Source organism: Myripristis murdjan, chromosome 1 (assembly GCF_902150065.1).
Source record: "Myripristis murdjan chromosome 1, fMyrMur1.1, whole genome shotgun sequence".
NCBI classification, from domain to species: Eukaryota; Metazoa; Chordata; class Actinopteri; order Holocentriformes; family Holocentridae; genus Myripristis; species Myripristis murdjan.
In genome coordinates, this window is record NC_043980.1 from 34113500 (window position 1) to 34131060 (window position 17561).

A 17561-nucleotide genomic window follows, 5' to 3' on the forward strand; every position below is an offset into this window, starting at 1 on the left:
TTGCTCATGTGTGTGACTAAAGAGGGACTCGGGCCTTGCCAACATTACCGACTCAGTGAATACTTGATGCATGCATTACCTTTCTCCTCTCGAGGTGGGAACCAGAGGTGTGGTCATGCAGGATGATGGGGAGCTGCAAAGCAGACCACACAATAATGTATCAGAAAGCAAATTAGAGCTGCGATGACTAATGCCTCGCTCTGTTACATCCATAGTTTACACGCTCCCACTTCCAAACTATTATCTAGATTTGATTTGAATCAGTAAGATTTAGTGTTCCTGTGATAGCAAATGTGTACGCTCCACCTGTAAGCAAACAGAGAGTTTTCAGTTGTCAAGATGAAAGCCTGTTGCTGCTATAGAAATGTGTCATGCCACTCCTCTTCTACACACAACCACACACACCTGCATATACATACAAACACACTCACACCCTTGTCCACAAGTCATGCCACAAGTCTGGACTGATTGTCCAGGTACATTTTTTATGGTAAATTCATGTTTACCTGTGTGGGTGTTGTTTTATGCAGTTTTTTGGGGGGAGATAATGTTACTGTAATTTATACATACAATAATTATAGACCGTTCTCCGTTTTTTTTTTTTTTTTTTTTTTTAACTAGTTTTTGCTATTTGCCCAGTAATTCGTTTTCCCAACTAATTTTTGGGTAGTGTTCCTCTTAAATTTCTTAAAACAACTTAAAATACAATTCTTGTAATTCTTTTTTTCTATTTTTCTGGTCATTTTCAGTTTTTCCCATGTTTTTGAAAGAAAAGTGAATTTTCTCAGGTTTCGGAGGGTTTTTTTCACAACAGCCATGTTGACATAGACATAGCAGCACAGGAGATGTAAATCAAGGTTCAGTTCCACTGAAGTCTGTCTGGTAATTAATGTCCTTAGTACGCATGTGTTTGCCCTGCCACGCATGTCAAAGTGGCTGATGTGAAAAAAAGCCTCCACATGCATCAGTGCATTTTTTTTTATTTTATTTTTTTTAATCATTTTTGGTGAGGGTGTAGCTGGGGTTCAAACTTGGTATTTCTGCCCAAAGTACAGTAGTTAAAAAACAAACAAACAAACAAAAAACACATTTAATGTTGTCAAGCACTGAGCTACCTAAATCACGATCCAGGCCGTAACAGTAAAAGTAAGCATGGCTCACTCATCACTTTTATATTCATGTAACCACAATGCTGTGCAATTCTCAGTTGGTACACATGCCACAGAAAGCCTCTTAATATCTGAGTAAGCCAAGCTTCTTAGCCAGATTGTTTATAATTAGAGTATGAGCATAACCTTGTTATTCTAACCGACTTAAGATGTTTACATGTGTTGACCCAAAACTGGGTGATGTGAGTAACCTCGTTAGGAGAAGAATCCCCTGTGCATGCACAAACACGGCTGTGATCACAGGCTCCCGCTGTGGCCGATGTCATTATAGATGTAAAGCCGTCCTCTTTTCACATTTACTCCTCACTCTCTGATACGATCTGCCTTCTCACCCACTAAAGCTGCCAAGAACAATGTGCACCGATCTGAGAGGCGCTGACAGGCAAAATGGTGACATAATAGTTGGCTCTTTGAACTCTTTGACCCACCTGTGTTTGTCACACCATGTAAAAACAGCCACAGGTGGTCCTGGCTCACTTGGTGCCCCAGGCAATATCACATAACGCCCACCCATCATAAACAATTGCTAGACTGCAGTTTTTTACCCGGGGCGCCTGCATTTCAACCTGTTGTGCTTCTTCAGTTTGTAAAAGTGAAATAATTCCATGTGGCTGACATTTCAACAGCACGCCTCCCTCTTCAGGTTGTTTACAGCCACCCTCCGATCACCACTTGGCTTTAGCGAGTGCTGAGGTACAAGTTTAATCAGTTTTGTCTGGCAGACAGATTGCAGCAGCGTTGGCAGGTATGGAAGGATGCTGTTCTGATGAGTGACAGAGAACCGCCCCAACAATTTGGTGCCCAGGGCAATTGCCTCTCATCGTATTTCATAATGTATGTTATTTGTACTTTCCAACTCCCTGTAGCTGATGTCTTTAGGGCTAGTCATGTTACCTCCAGGTGTTATCTGAATGCTGTTAGCCCTGGGGACTGTGGTTGACTGTACAATCTGCTATATCTGTAGTATCAGGTTTAACTCTCCTAATCCGGCCTGGTGTTTTCAGACCATTCTGTCTAAATAACAGCTTGACCCAAGCCCTCCTGCTACTAATCTGTGATTAAAATGAATGCCTCTGTCAAGAATATTGTAATTGTCCACATCTATATTCTTGTGTCCATGTTTGCATCTTTCTCTCTCCTTCAGTGTGGCCCCCACCACGAGGGCCCTCAAAGTCTCAAAGCTGATGAATGTGGGGGCAAACTTCACCTTGCCTAGATGGGCCCCCGGTTTTTGACCTCCATGGCATTCTTAGCTACCAGGGATGCAGGACGTGGTCTTTTCTGCTTTGACTGTAGGACTCCTCTGTTCTAGACTCTGATGTGTAAGCTGCTTCTTTCACCTGGGAAGAAAAAGACTCTAGAGAAACGGTGTGTTGCTGGCAATGGTTTAATAATTTCTGTCCCAGCATTTGGTAAATGGCATTAGTCTAGTGGCCAGTGTTAAGGCCCGTTTCCACAGAAGAAGTTCCTTGGTAGTATTTGGGGGGCAGGAGCTACTACAGGAACGTCCCCTCGCTCGGCCCTCTCGACTGCCGTGTCTCCACTGAGAGGGCCGAGTGGAGACACAGCAGTTGAGAGGGGCCGAGCGAGAGGACGTTCCTGTAGTAGCTCCTGCCCCCCAAATACTACCAGGAACCTTTTGGTGGAAACGGGCCTTTGGTAGTGTTGGTCGTGTTGCTAGGGACGCCAACGTTAGCTAACACTAGCGTTCCTAAAAATGCCGGATATTTTGTCGGTTTCTGTTGACACCACCTCGCACCGTGAGTATATCCAATCAGCACCAAGTAAACCCCAAACCCCACCCAGGAGTTTTTCGGGGCTGTTCAGAGTACCTACTCCAAGGGAGGTACTTGTTTAGCCCCTGTAAAAGTTCCTGAACTCTCTCCTTCGGGGTAGTTCCGGCGGTGGAGACACGTGACAACGGCCCCGACCCCGTAAAATTACCCCGAAGTTCCTGCGGTGGAGGTGGGCCTTTAGAGATGGGTGGTCTGGCCCATCCCTGATCATGCTAAGTGATTTTACTGCTTTTGCACAACTTCAACCAGCATGGAGGAACTCATCAGTAAAATCAATGATCTAGTGATAAGTTGGAAATGAAAACCAGAACGTTATCTTCTTCTGTAGCAGTGCGAAGCGTGTGTGTGTGTGTGTGAGAGTCTCTAATCTTTACCCTCACAGCTCTATCATGCTATATACCATCACTGCTGTAAACAACTGTGTGGTTGGCTTGTAGCTCTTCTTTCTTTAGAAGCATGTGGTAAGGCCACTGCTGCCTTCATGTGCTAATTCTGCTCATTTTTTGTGCCAACACACTCTATCACTACCATCACTTTGGGGTAAAGACAGACCTCTGAGACAGTGGTGGTGATAATCCCTGTCAGTCTCCAAACTGTGTGAATGTCAGCAACACCGTAACCATGTTATATTGTAAATCCATGTAAATATTAAATCTCTTATCCCAGATTAGTGCACATGCTCTTTTCAAGGCAGTCACCTCAGCAGTTTGTGCTGAGGTCTGCAGAGAGAGGATGGCACAGGATCGTCAGTCACTCTGTAGTTACAACACAGCAAAGCTTGCTGTCCCTTTGCTCAAATCATCAGCAGAGCCAAAATACTGCATATGTTTTTTCCCCTGTCCTCCTTCACTGGTGTTTGCAGCACTACATTCAGTCCAGATTCTGTGATAAATCAGCTAGGCCTGTGTCCTACTTATATCTGTTTCATCTGTTTCCTGTCACTTTATCAAGTGTCAGCGGTACATTGATGATTGTGGTTTATTGAAAAGAAAACAACAACAGCAACAACAACTCTGCACTATGCATTATGTGCATAATGTGTGGAGCTGCAGGTCCCTAAGAACAAGTCTTTTAATTCCTAGCCTCATTTTACTGACAAATAGAAAAATGTTTCTAAATTCAGGGTCTGGTTTGAGAATACAACAGTGGGTTTTATTCAAATGATATGTTGATGTATGAGTGCGGAGAAGGAGTGGTTATAAAAGCAACACAGAAGTTCTGTTCTTTCTCTTGCCATTCTTTAACAAATCTTTATTGTTCACTCTTCCAGAATTCTTGCTGCCTGTGGTGTTACAGGAGCTCAGAGATGAAGTGCATAACAGGATGCATTTTGTGACCATGTTCCTGCTACCAACAGTACAGCACAAAGCACCAGAGAGGCCTTTTCCCCATCTAGCATTCCTGGTGCAAGTGCTTTGCATATAGCTGACCTCCTTTTGAGGAACATTTGACTACTGAATCACTGTGTCACAGACATCAGGTGTAACAGGTATATCATCTGTCATGGGTAATGCGATGATGACATCTACTGAGTGTATTTGCTTAGTGTGCACATTATGTATTATCATGAACTTGGCAGATTCATTGGCAGTTTTTTTTTTTTTTTATATAAGAATTTGCCTTCAGGACATGCCTCTACTCGTACTGTGACCTCCTTATTTTTGGCAGCCTCATGGCCCTGTGCTCTAAGCAGACTGAAGGGGAAGGAGGAGGTAGAGGAAGTAGAGGGGCACGCTTCCCTAATGTGGACCACAGAAACAAATGCTAAGTCTGTGGTTAATGTGCCGCCTTCACCAACATATACGATATCTTCCCTGCATGCAGTCTACTAAAGCTTGACTAACTACTAAACAACAAAATGTGGCCTTGTACTCTTATTTGACTTTCCCACCAAAAAAGTTCTTGTTCTTGAACTGGTTTGGTTCAAGATCATTGGACCCAAGGTGCAAACTAAGGAACCGGCCTGCGTTTTGACCAGTGTGACCAGCCACTGCATCATCGATGGTGGGCCTGTACAACAATATTTTATATGCATGACCACAGTGTGAGGGTGACCCAACCTGCCTGCTGTCACCTCCTGCACAACACAGAGCACAACTCCTCAAACCTGTTGGAATAATTAACCTGCATAATCTGAGTGTGAAAGGGATCAGATTGAGAATAACAAGCTCGAAATCATGCCGGTACCTTAGCCAGTGTGCTGATTCTGTCACGGAGAAATAAGCAGGATGTGACAGGAAAAGCACAGCTGCTGCCCATAAAAAGGCATATGCAAAATGTTTTTATTTGCAGATGTGTACGCAAGTGTGGGTATATCTCTGTTTAGTGTTGGCAAAAACATTTTTAACCATTTCTGACCAGACCACTAAGTTTCTTGGTTGTGCATGCTGTGAAGGAATTTACCATTAAAATCATGTAGTACGTTAGCCTTTGTATGACCTCAGAGTTAAGCTGTTGGTATTTGCAATGGATCAGACCCTATACCTGCTTATCTCATTTAGAAGTGATCAGTTACTTGTGTAGTATTTATGACTAGGCCTGTTTATTAACTAGGTTTGTTTCTGGAAAGTTTTTATTGCTTTATTACCTGATTGACTATGTAAGACATGCAAAGTATATGTAAAATCTGAAGACCTTAAAAGCTTTCTGTCACCTCTGTCATATTGACAATCTACCTCCAAGCTTTGGTGTGGATGATTCTCCTGCTGTCACAGCATTAAAGGCCGGAAGGCCATCTGACTGTTCATTTTTGCTGTAGAATTCCATGACACATGCCCATTCAGTTCGGCCATGAGATGTGTTTTTTTGGTTCCAGCTAGGAACCAATTTTTCCATTTAGGAACCAATCTACATTTGGTGGAAATGCAAGGAATGGTTCAAAATTTGGTGCACAAACCAGAACCAAACCTACTCTTTTTTGGTGTAAAGGAGAGAATGCATAAAGATGATGTATATATTTAGCTTTACTGATGATGTCTTCTTATTCTTGTGTATTTGATTTAACAGAGAAATCTGGGACTAAGACTGTCTTCTGTCCATGTAATTTGATGATGATGACCAGCACTTATGGCATAAATGTTTCCTAGATGATCCTTAGGATTTAATCTACTTTTTAATGACTGAGACTGTGAAATCCATTCAGATCCAGTTGACTGACCCATCTGGCTGTCCACCCTCCCTCTGTCAGGTGCTGTTTTGTCAGCAACTGTTTGGGGTCTTGTAGTCTTTGCATCTGAAGGCCTGCATCAGCTCCAGTCAGAAGGCCTCAGGTACCTGTAGGGGTCTGCTGCCTCCCCTCCTACAGAAGAACACTAGTGTAGCCATTATGTTAAAAGCTAAAATAGCCCGAGCCTATGTTACACCTTAACTGAGACATGTTTCAGCATTTGGGCTGCAGTATGATTTGAGTTTTTTATGACTGGCAAAATGTATTTCGCAGTTCCAGCTTTTATCAGTGTCTGTGGATATGAGGTCAGCCTCCAGGTAATGAAGGGCTCCTGGGGAAATCATGTATCAGCTGGAATCCCAACAATATGTATTAACAATAAGCATACATTAAATTCTAAATGTAAAATTATCCACTGATATGCATTTTCAATCAAGCTCAAAGGCCAGTAGGACCTGATCATCTTATCAATTCACCTACAATGACCTATTCACTTGACTTTTGAATATGCGTTTGGAATAGGGATAATACATTGCTTAGTGTGCACATTATGTATTATCATGAACTTGGCAGATTCATTGGCAGTTTTTTTTTTTTTTATATAAGAATTTGGATAATACATTCTACAAACACCTTTTTTTTTTGGGATATACCTGCATAGCCACGTATTAACTGCAGTCCAAGTCACTTGGAAGACATTAAAAAATTGACATGGCCTTTTCTCTTGAGCTATAGATAATCAGTTCTGTGTGACAAACAGGTCTATACACTGTAATCCAAGAACAACAGAAATTTGGTCTGCGCTCCCTTTTATTGAATGACTTCTGTGAAATGGAATGGAAACCACCCTTCTCCCAGTTGGCATAGGCTGTTTATGTTGTTTTCGTAACTCAGAGAAGATCAGTCAGGTGAACCAGGTACATTACCTTGGAGAGCAAAGTAGTAAACAAGTAATTTGTTTCAGACTGCAAGGTTTGCATTCCTAATATGGACATAGTCCTCCTGGCATTAAAGCTTCACCAGCTCAGTAATACCTAAAATATGTGACATCTGCATAACTGATGACAATGAGGTGTGAGGTGGATTCCTTCAGCATCCACCATGCTTTGATTTGTGTTGATGTTTGGTATTTTTCTGTGCGAGCAGTTTGATTGCAACACAAATCCTGCCTGTCCTCATAAAATTGTCTCATAATCAATCACCTGGTGCCGCCCTAGTTGTGACTACTCATCCTGTGTTTTGTTTTGCCCAAAAGGAGTGCCAGAGCTGCTGGCATGTACTTTTGCTAGTGCCCAGCCAGGTAACAAGCTTCCAAAATTCTACTGTGATGACAGTAACTGCAGAATTTCATGTGATGGTGTAAAATAGGGGTTTCCAACCTGGCAGTCTACTGCTCCCTGGTGGCTAATGAAGGCATTTCAGGTAGTCCCTGACAATATGTTCAATAATTTTGAATGCTGTTTGAATGTTGGAAACAAATTTTATTTTATTTCTTTTCACTAATTTTGATCTATTACTTCTTTTCTGTGAACAATGAAATTCATTCAAATATATAAAGAGTCAAGGTGTCCTCTCTAGGTGACGTTTACAAATAGTACCAATCCAGTCCTTGGCAGCCTTTACTAATGTTGGAATGTGTCATTTATGTACCTTGCATTCCTGGCCTGCCTATAGATACACACATTACCCAAAAATATTAGCCTACTGACCACCATCTAACAATAGCTAATTGATTATGTTAATTTTGCAAGTTTCAGTGAAAAGTAAAAGTGAGTTATTGTCTGTTGAGTGAGTCTGAATTTGGACTGGGGTATTGCTATTGCTAGGCTATATTAGACTAAAACTCAAGCAAACATTGTCATTCATTAACATATTCACTGCCACTAAACTAAAAACAAATACCTTGTGTGTGGGAGTGCTATGCTGGCCTGGTTCCCATCCAGCTCTGCAACGGCCCCAGCAACACCTTGTTCTTTACCCTGCGGCACCCTCCAAAGCAACTCCACCCAGAAGTCCAAAGCCGTGCCACGTACCTTCTCAGTGATTTCATCTGCAGCGGGCTGCTGGGGGCTTTCCTAGGAGCCATGCTCTACCCACTCAACATGATCAAGTCTTAAAGTGCTGCGAGAGCGAGCAGGGGGCAGTGTGGGGCACATAGCATTCCCATTGGTTCATCTCCAACAGTACATATGACAGAATATACACAATTCCTGTGATATAATAAGATTACATCCCTAATCCTTAGAACTCAGAATGCCCTAGGATGTACTTATGACTCATTACATTACTGCCTGCCAAAATTCATTATCTACACAAGAAATAAGGTCATTTCTTTTTGTCAGATGGTTTATTATTTATTAAACATTTCCATATAAATGCACTTTATACCAGGCTGAGGCAAGCCAAATACTACCTAATAAGCACCCAGCCACAGGGGTGAGAATCATTTTCCAACACAAGTGCAAATGCCCATGATGAGCGGAGTTATTACTCTGCAAACAGGTTGCACAGCTGATGATGCCGCAATCTCACCTCTCCAAAATGTTTTTTGCACGCAGGATGGAAACCATCAAAAAAGAGTGACTTCACATTTCTCAGTCACATTTCAGTCACCATTCCAGGCAGATTCTTTGAACCTGTTTGTAGACATTTCCACCACCCCTTCTACCAGACTCAGGGGACCAGGCAGGCAAATCATGAGTATGAGAGTTACTTTCCAGAACTGTGACTTGTTTTGCATCGACTAATAAACAGTGACAAATACAAAAATGACCTCATAAATGAAGAAATGCTAGAAACCAAAGACTAAAGATGTAAAGTTAGTATCATCATGTGATGCCTTAACTTTTCTGTTGTTAGTGTTCTGTTTACAGTGAATGAGATTTTGGTGGACCCGAGCTGGAACGGAGAAGACATTGGCTTGTTTTGTCAATGAGCTCATGTTCACAAAGCTGAATTGGAAAAGACATTTGTTATGTTTTGTAAGTGATGGTGATCACTGATGGTGTTCTACATTACTGTAATGTACTACATTATATCTGTACTACAGTATAGCTTTTCCCTTTCACTCTCTGTTTAAAACACTAACAACAGCCTCTTGCATAATACCAGTCCTCATGAAAAGGCATGCACATCATCATTCTTACACAGGAGGGCATGTGTGCGCCCCATATCAACCACAGAGCTGAGACTATTGATTGTCATTATTAAAAATAACAGTACTTATAAATATAGCAATATGTGGAAATTGACTGTTGTAAATAGTGTTATTCTTGCAAAATACATTGCACCCACTTATCTTGCCCTTGGCCACTGTTGGTGAGCTTAATTGCACGTAAGAGTGAGATGTTGATGAGAATATTATAAACAGGTGGGCAGGTCCATCAGAATTTAATGCTGACAGCGCAAAATGAAAAGGTCATATGCACATTCCTTACAAAGCGAAAGAGTTAATGTAGCTAGCAATAACACCATGAAGACATTAATACACTGTGCTGTGTGACTACAATTGTACAAGTTAAGAACAGTAGGCCTGATTGTTTCAGCTGTAGTGCACAAGTTGAGGAGAGGTCGATGCTGGCCTCCTTTCTGTTATCGCTTTTACCGCCCCACCCCCCTCTTCTGTTATACACCGGATCGTCTATGGTCCAAACAATATTTGAATTATAATAACTGAATATAATTGTACTGTATATGATGTTGTGTTGTAACTGTATTACAAAAGAACACAGCACTACCAGCTGCCCTCTTGTCTTGAAAGAAATTACCTCACCTCAACATCATGCAAACAAGATCTATTGTTCCTCAGTTTAAAAGCATAGTTCAGGCTTTAAATGATTAAGGCACTTTTTAAAGAGCATTCTTGACAATGTTACATATGCACCAAACTCCAACTGATAATTTAAACTAAGGCTCTGCAACACAAGGCAATACAGTGAGAGGACTTCCAGCCGTACATCGCTTTATCTTTCTCTCCAGCCTTACTGCTGCAGGTAAACACCGTGTTCACTCCAGACCTTTTATTTTCTTAGGAGGGAATAGGCCACACCTGACCATGAAACTGCCTTTTCGTCAAGTGTCCAATTACTTTTGAGACTCTGAAAATGGAGTGACAATGTATAAAACTGGCTGTGATTCCTAAAAGGTTAATGCCGTATTTTTGCTCAGCCCCTTAAATTAAAGCTGAAAGTCTGCATTTCAATCATGTCTTGATTACTTTCAAATCCACTGTGGTGGTATACAAGGACAAAATTATGCATATTGTATCACTGTCCAAATACTTATAGATCCAACTGAACATGTAACACAAATGTAAAAAGCAAATTCATTCCACACTTAATGTAATTATAAAACAACACCCAGGTAGGAAGAAAGGTAGATAGATAGATAGATACATAGAACGCTGAGAAGGGACACTGGTCAATATAATTCTTTAAACGTTTGAACATGTCGGTATGACCCTTATCAGTTATCTTGTATATAGTGGTAATGACGATTTCCTCTGTATGTATTAGAGAGGCCAGAACTTTGCCCAGGGGACACCTGACGTAAAAAAAAAAAAAAAAAAAAAAAAAAAAAAAAAAAAAAAAATCCCTTTTCATGCACTACACTGCCAGGGTTTCATACAACTTCATGTCCAAAAATGCAAACTATCCCTTTAATAATTAACCATTAACTGTTAATTAAAATGAATGAAATAAAAATGAATAAATATGCTTTTTTTTTGTTCAGAAAAGTTCTCTTAAGACTATTTATGTACTTAAGTCATTTTTACTGTTAGGCGGCTCCTTTTGTTCAGATTCTTTATCCACTGGAATGGACAGAAAAAAATAACACATTAAATTAAGTATTTTAATGTACTGTTTTTTGATTGCTAATGATTTGTGACTGCATTTAGAGTAGAGATCAACCATTACTATATTGTGTTTGGAAGATAACTGGGTCCTGAACAGGTTAAGAGGTTAAGAGGTGAGCTAAGTTCCTCAGGCAGGATGTTCCACAGTCTAGTGGGAACAAAAACGCTGTCACTTTTGGTTTTGAGTGAAGATGGCAGAAAAGAGGAACAGTCTATTTGTGAAAAACAAAGAAAATGTTGGCATTGGGTATACTTCATGATTTGTCTTTATTTAGGATGACAAATAATGCTACAAGTCAATGAGTTTCTCACAGACCCAGTAATGTGCTGTGGTACAAGCGTCATCATTCCAGCTGTCCAAGACTGTATACCAAAAAGCGTCAGCGCAGTCCTCCTTCACATTCCTTCCATGGGTGCCACTGGGCTCATTTTTTTGCCAGAACCTGTTTGAAGAGCAGACAGGAGTCAAATGTACTGGATGGAAAATAAGATACACAATCCACTGTTATTAAAAAGGACTGAGCGACGGATAACGTCTTACTTTGTACTGTTGAGAAATGTACCATCCACCCATCTCCAGGTCCCCTCCTCATCCCTGTCGCTCAGACCAATCCAGCTGACCTTGTTGAAGGAATTGATGAATTTCTGTTGGATTTATCAAAAGACAAATAAAGACAAAGTGTGAGAATGTGGATGTGGGAATGTGATAGTTTAAAGGACAGTTTGAAGTCAAACAGCAAGTTTTTCCTTCACCTGCTCTTCCTCGCTGTTGATGATGACGAGGTCTGCTCCTTTCGCTAAACAATCCTGTCTGCTGTCCTCCCAGCTTTTTTGTGTTGCAGAAAAGTAGTAAAAACTGCTGTTGAATGATTTACATCCAGCTTCACAGAAATGGTCTGGAACAATCAGTCAATCAAACGTTACTTATATAGCACCTTCCAGACAATGAAATGTGCTTTACAGTTAAGAGAGTAGAGGATATTAAGTGTGTGTGCCAAACTGAAGCACATTTGCATTTGTACACAAATATGCATGCATGTAAATGTAAATGTTGGCAAAGGCAAGGGCGTCACAATACACATCCTGATACACACATCATAATGTGATTTGTGTCACAATGCAAATATAGAATTGACAAAAAATGTCAAAAATAGAGGTTTAAATACAACTTACTATGTAACACCTGGATTGACAAATAAATAAACAGCATATCACATGATAATCTGGGTGACAAACAGACTCAAAACAGTGAAATTCAAAACTCCCGTTCCACAATTAGCTCTAAGTGCTTACTTCACACCACACACTAAAAAGTAGATATCATATATGAAAATGAAGTGCACAAACAATAAACAACAACAAAAAAAAACCTATCCCCTTAATAATTTACCATTAACTGTTAATTAAAATGAATGAAATAATAATAAATAAATATGTTGTTTTTTTTTTGTTAAGAAAAGTTCTCTTAAGACTATTTATTGTCATTTTTCCTATTAGGCGGTTCCTTTTGTTCAGATTCTTTATCCACTGGAATGGACAGAAAAAAATAACATTAAATTAAGTATTTTAAAGTACTGTTTTTTGATTGCTAATGATTTGTGACTGCATTTAGAGTGAAATCAACCATTACTATATTGTGTTTAGAAGATAATTGGGTCCTGAACAGGTTAAGAGGTTAAGAGGTGAGCTAGTTCCTCAGGCAGGAAGTTCCACAGTCTAGTGGGAACAAAAACGCTGTCACTTTTGGTTTTGAGTCAAGATGGCAGAAAAGAGGAACAGTCTATTTGTGAAAAACATTGGGTTTGGGTATACTTCATGATTCATGATTTGTCTCTCTCGTAAAAGTAATATTGTGATACTCAGCTGTATTGAATTTTGGCTAAAATACTCACTGAGCTCAACCAAAGTCTGCTTTCTCTTTTCATCCCAGGTCTTGTTGTGGCTCTGCAGTTTATCTCTGTCTGCAGACAAGGCTAAATGACACATCAGCAGCCTCTCCTCCAAGCTGGCTTCCACATTTTCATCTGCGCAGAAATCAACAAAAGCTGTGGACTTGAAGTAGAAATAAACATGTGAAATGGATGCTCAAAGTGGCACAGTGCACTGTTGCTGAGGGTTGATTTAAGTGAAAACTCTTTCGACCAGGGGCGGGGAAACTCAGCAGCCCACAAGACTGTGCGATCTGGCCTGGGAGACAATTCATAAACACAAAAACTACAATACTAGCGTAGACTAACACATCCTTCCAGGTGCTCCCTTCCAGCAGTGTGCTTGTCATGGAGAAAATAGTTTTTACAGAATTATTTTTGTTGAAGTAAAAGGCAAGCCAGTGTGCCCAGTTTGTGGAGATTTGTTGGAAGTGATGAAAAAGGCCAAGGAGTGCCTTGCTGAAGCTGTGGAGTTGCTAGTGCAGACAAAGCAAAAATTTTTCAAAGTGTCACTTTGTTTAAAAAAAAAAAACATCACATAGCAGATCACTGATACGGCACAAGATGTTGAAAGAAATCTCGCTGGCCTGCGAAGTAACAACGTCCTGAGGATTTTTCCATCCTGAGGAGCACTGAAGTCGATGACTATGGCTCTTGTAATTTGCCTGCTTCACTAAAAAACAACATTCTTACTCCATGTTTTTATCAGTGGAGGTGAAAGGCTCTCATTTAAATCAACCCTTGTAATTTTGCAAATCACAAAGTTCCTCACAGTGGACCACAAGGCCTGTAATGCCAGCCAAGAGGAGAACACACGGCAGCAGCACACACACTGTGACAACCCAGGAGCGACTCTTCACTGGACGGATGTTGCCTAAGAGCATGACAGGCAGTGTTAGCGGTGCATGTGGTTTTGTCCGTGGTGTTGATTTGTTGTGAGAGAGAACAGAGTATTTATGCCATAAATCACTTAGTGAAAAGTCAGACCAACCATATGTGTGTGTATGTGTGTGTGTGTGTGTATGTGTTACTCACCTGGCCACTGATCCGCTGTGTTCTGCAGCTCAGCCTGCTCAGGATTTGAGCTGCAGTGATGGACCCCACAGTTGTCTGCAGTGTCATAAATATCCACTATCCTCTCCTCCAGCTCATCGATGCCCCCGTTTGGGTTTGAGGCACTCTCCTCTGTCCCTCTGTGACGCTCCTCTGTTTCAAGAAGACTGTTGTCGTAGATATGAATGCACTCACTCATCTCCATCGTCTGCTTCAGTCATCTGGATTCAAGGCTACTTCACTTGTTTCTAGACTGGCACTGACTCCTTCATGCTAAAACACATAGCAAACAAGAAAACGGGCTTTCCAAATAAGGACCATGTTTCCTCGCTGCACAGAATGTCATGTATCTCTGTGTCGACGTTACACAGCAGTTTGTCCTCACTTCTCTATTAGGCTTTTTTTTGCCCATTGGTTGATCCTCCCACCCTACTTACAGGAAGATCCTTCCTCAGTAAAGCCATATTGTGGTTGTGGGCTAAAGTGAAAATATATATAAACCAGATAAGTAATTGCTGATTTGGGATTCCTCAACCACCTGTAAATCAGCAGCTGCTGTTTTGTCACAACCTGAGGATAAAGTCATGAGGAAATTTCAATTCTCAAATTGATTAGTCTGAGAGTCCTCATATTTTTTGCACAGTAACATGTGACTTCTTCTGGGGTTGCCCAATCTATGCACTTTTGGCACACTGCACTAAAACCTACTCTGCATCAAAGCATCCGGGCCTATATGCCGCATCATTTTGTGGTAAAAATCCACAAACTGAAAAAAAGAAAAAAGGCTTACATCAGTTTCATCCCAAATCAAACATCCATTTTGAAATGCACATATTTATTACTTCATTTCATATGGATGGTGCAAATTAACATAGTGTTATTTTAACACTGAAAAATGTTTGTGCCTGACAAAAACAGAAACTGTTTTGTTTGAGGAAGTTAGCCAAGTTTCAGGTTGACAGATCTTTGATGACTATGTTTTACAAATCTTTTATTGAGTCTGTTTTAACCTTTTCATTTATTTGTTGGTTTGCATCCCTCACTCTGAAACAGAAAAACTCATTATCCAGGATAACAAAGGTCAGCAGTAAAATTATTGGTTCCCAGCAAAAAACCCTCTCAGAACTGTACAATAATCAGCTTTCAAAGAAGGCCAGATCCATCATGTCCGACAGCACTCACCCCCTGCACTCAGAATTTAAGTTCCTGCCCTCTGGTTCCCGCCTCAGACAACCTTTAGCCAAAACTAACAGACACAAATTCTCCTTCATACCTTCCGCCATTTCACTGCTCAACTCTGTACAGTACAGGTAGCATCACCTTTAGTTCCCATTTTATTCAAGTATGCACTTTTTTATTTATTTTATTTACTTACTACTGATTTTTTTTTTTTTTTAATTTTACTACTGATTTATTTACTACTGTCTGCCTTCTGTGTCTCCTTGTAGTTGTTGTTGTGCTGTGTGTCTGACTCTGTTGTTGTCATTGTGGTTGTTGTCGATGTTGTTGTACTGTTTTTTTTTTTTTTTTACTACTGCGGCAGAATCAATTGCCCCTCAGGGACAAATAAAGGTCAAAAAAAAAAAAAAAAAAAGAAAAAAAAAGAAACAGAAACTAGCAAAGAGGATGTGCCAGTTCTACAGGTGTTTTATCATGACAATGACACCCATAGTATATACTGAGTTAATGATATGAATACTCTATTTTAAAACAAGAGCTGATTCCAATATCTAAGTAAAAAACCATTAAAATGGCAGCCCTGTTTGGACATGAAAATCTTTACATCCTCTGTACTGATCAGTGACCCAAAGACATCCATCAACCTGCATCAGATGTTGTTGCTGAAAATGTTAACTATAATAAATATGTGCCTCTTGTATCTGGGTCATTTTAGTGCTTCCTGGGTGGTTTGGCTCATTTGTCAGATCTTTACCTCTTGAGGAGCTGCTGTCCGTTTCTGCTCAGTGTCTTTGAACTTGTTCAACACTACAGCCTTTTCTTTGTCCCAGGAAACTTGTTGGAGAAGGATCTGAGCGTCCAGGTGTGTGGCCATCACAGCACTACTCTCCATGTATTGTTCTTGCGTCAGTGTGTCCAGGGCCAAGACAAAAGATTACAGAGGAACTGGAAGAGTGGATTAGACTGCAGTTCTCTGCAGTCTAAAAAAAAGCTCCTACAATCACAGCCATCATTTGCACAGGCTGTTGGGAAAACCTCTTCATAACACACTGTCCAAACTCAGGGAGGAACAGACAAGTTCATTCACTGACAGGAATATTATGGACCTGTCAGAGCTCTGTTTCCTTCTCATAGACAAATAAGGCCGAAAGAGTGCACACCGTGTGTATAAACCTGATCCCAAGGTATGGCAGCTGACGTCTTGGTAAAATCACAACATGCTACTTGGCCTCCGCAGACTGTCTCTATGCTCCACATACGGTGCTGCCTGTGCCTGACAAAGCAATCTGCTCTCACGCACACACACATCCACGCAGGTGATTACATACGTCACGTAATTGTGCTATGACGTCACAGCCAAAGAGTATATACTGTATAAGCTAGTCTCGTTCTTCTCTGCGGCGAAAGCTGGGATTCGTAACATGAACCTCGAGAACTGGCTTTGCTCACTCTTTCTCCTCCTGAGGAGTGTTGTGGAAAAATACAGCACATTCGTGATCATAAAGCTGGGGTTAACCTGAGGACACAGAAGATACCAGAGGGCAAACTGAGTGTGCAAACAGGCCGGAGGTCCAGCGTGGGGACACAGAGGTGCCGGCGTGGTCATTTACAACCATGGGTGTCGTTGCGAGATGTCTACAAACAACCAAAAATTTACTAACATGGGGTGTACATTAACTGGACGGGAAGGTCAGCAGGATGGAAAAACACCAGACAATGTGATGTATACTATAGGTGTCCAAACGACATTCCATGACTCTGTATAAAAGCAGGCTGCACCAACCAAACAGGGCGCTCTTGGTCCTCAGACATTGCTTGTCGTTGGCTAAGGCGCCCACTTGCAAGTGTCCCCAATAAAATCCAGAGTGTACTAGACTCTTGCTGCGTGTCCTCTGTTCCCAGAATTCCCACCACAGGAGAAACAACAAGGTCCATCTGGAGGTCCTTCCCAATGTGCCTCCAGCGACCACAACCCCCGAGCCGCAGAGGCTGTGCTCTGCCGGCCCAGACAGCACCCATCCAGGTGAAGACAGGGTGAAACACAAGGATGGCGTAGGAGAGGCCACAGCGGCCCCCAGCCAACCTCTCACCCCCCTGAGCTCATCCACAGCCCAGCTCCCACCACCACCGTGACCGAGGAGGCTGACCCTCTTCATGCATACATCGGAGGCGACGGGGCAGACAGTGACACACAGGTGGATATCCTTGAAGCGCTCATGACTGACATGTCAGGCAGGATATCCCAGATGAAGGCCACCCTCTCCTCTGGAAACACACCGCCCGCTGAGCCCAGCGCGGCGCCGGGCAGAGAGAAAAGAGCTGAAGAGCTTCAGGGTATCATCAGAAGTGTGACGAGACGTTGCTGTGAATTATCACTCCCGATATCACGGCTGCAGAGTGCAAAAAAGTCTCTGG

At 41.5% G+C, this 17561-nt stretch overlaps 1 protein-coding gene across 1 annotated transcript; it reads right to left on the reverse strand.

Moving 5' to 3' along the window:
• Window positions 1-11275: 11275 nt before the first annotated feature.
• Window positions 11276-14226, reverse strand: LOC115362448 (CD209 antigen-like protein A). Its single transcript, XM_030056378.1, has 6 exons — window positions 13950-14226; window positions 13687-13788; window positions 12879-13010; window positions 11740-11882; window positions 11528-11631; window positions 11276-11429 (listed from the first exon to the last, which is right to left on the reverse strand). The coding sequence occupies exons 1-6, from the start codon at window positions 14170-14172 to the stop codon at window positions 11276-11278; spliced, it is 858 nt and encodes a 285-aa protein (XP_029912238.1). The 5' UTR covers window positions 14173-14226.
• Window positions 14227-17561: the final 3335 nt, after the last annotated feature.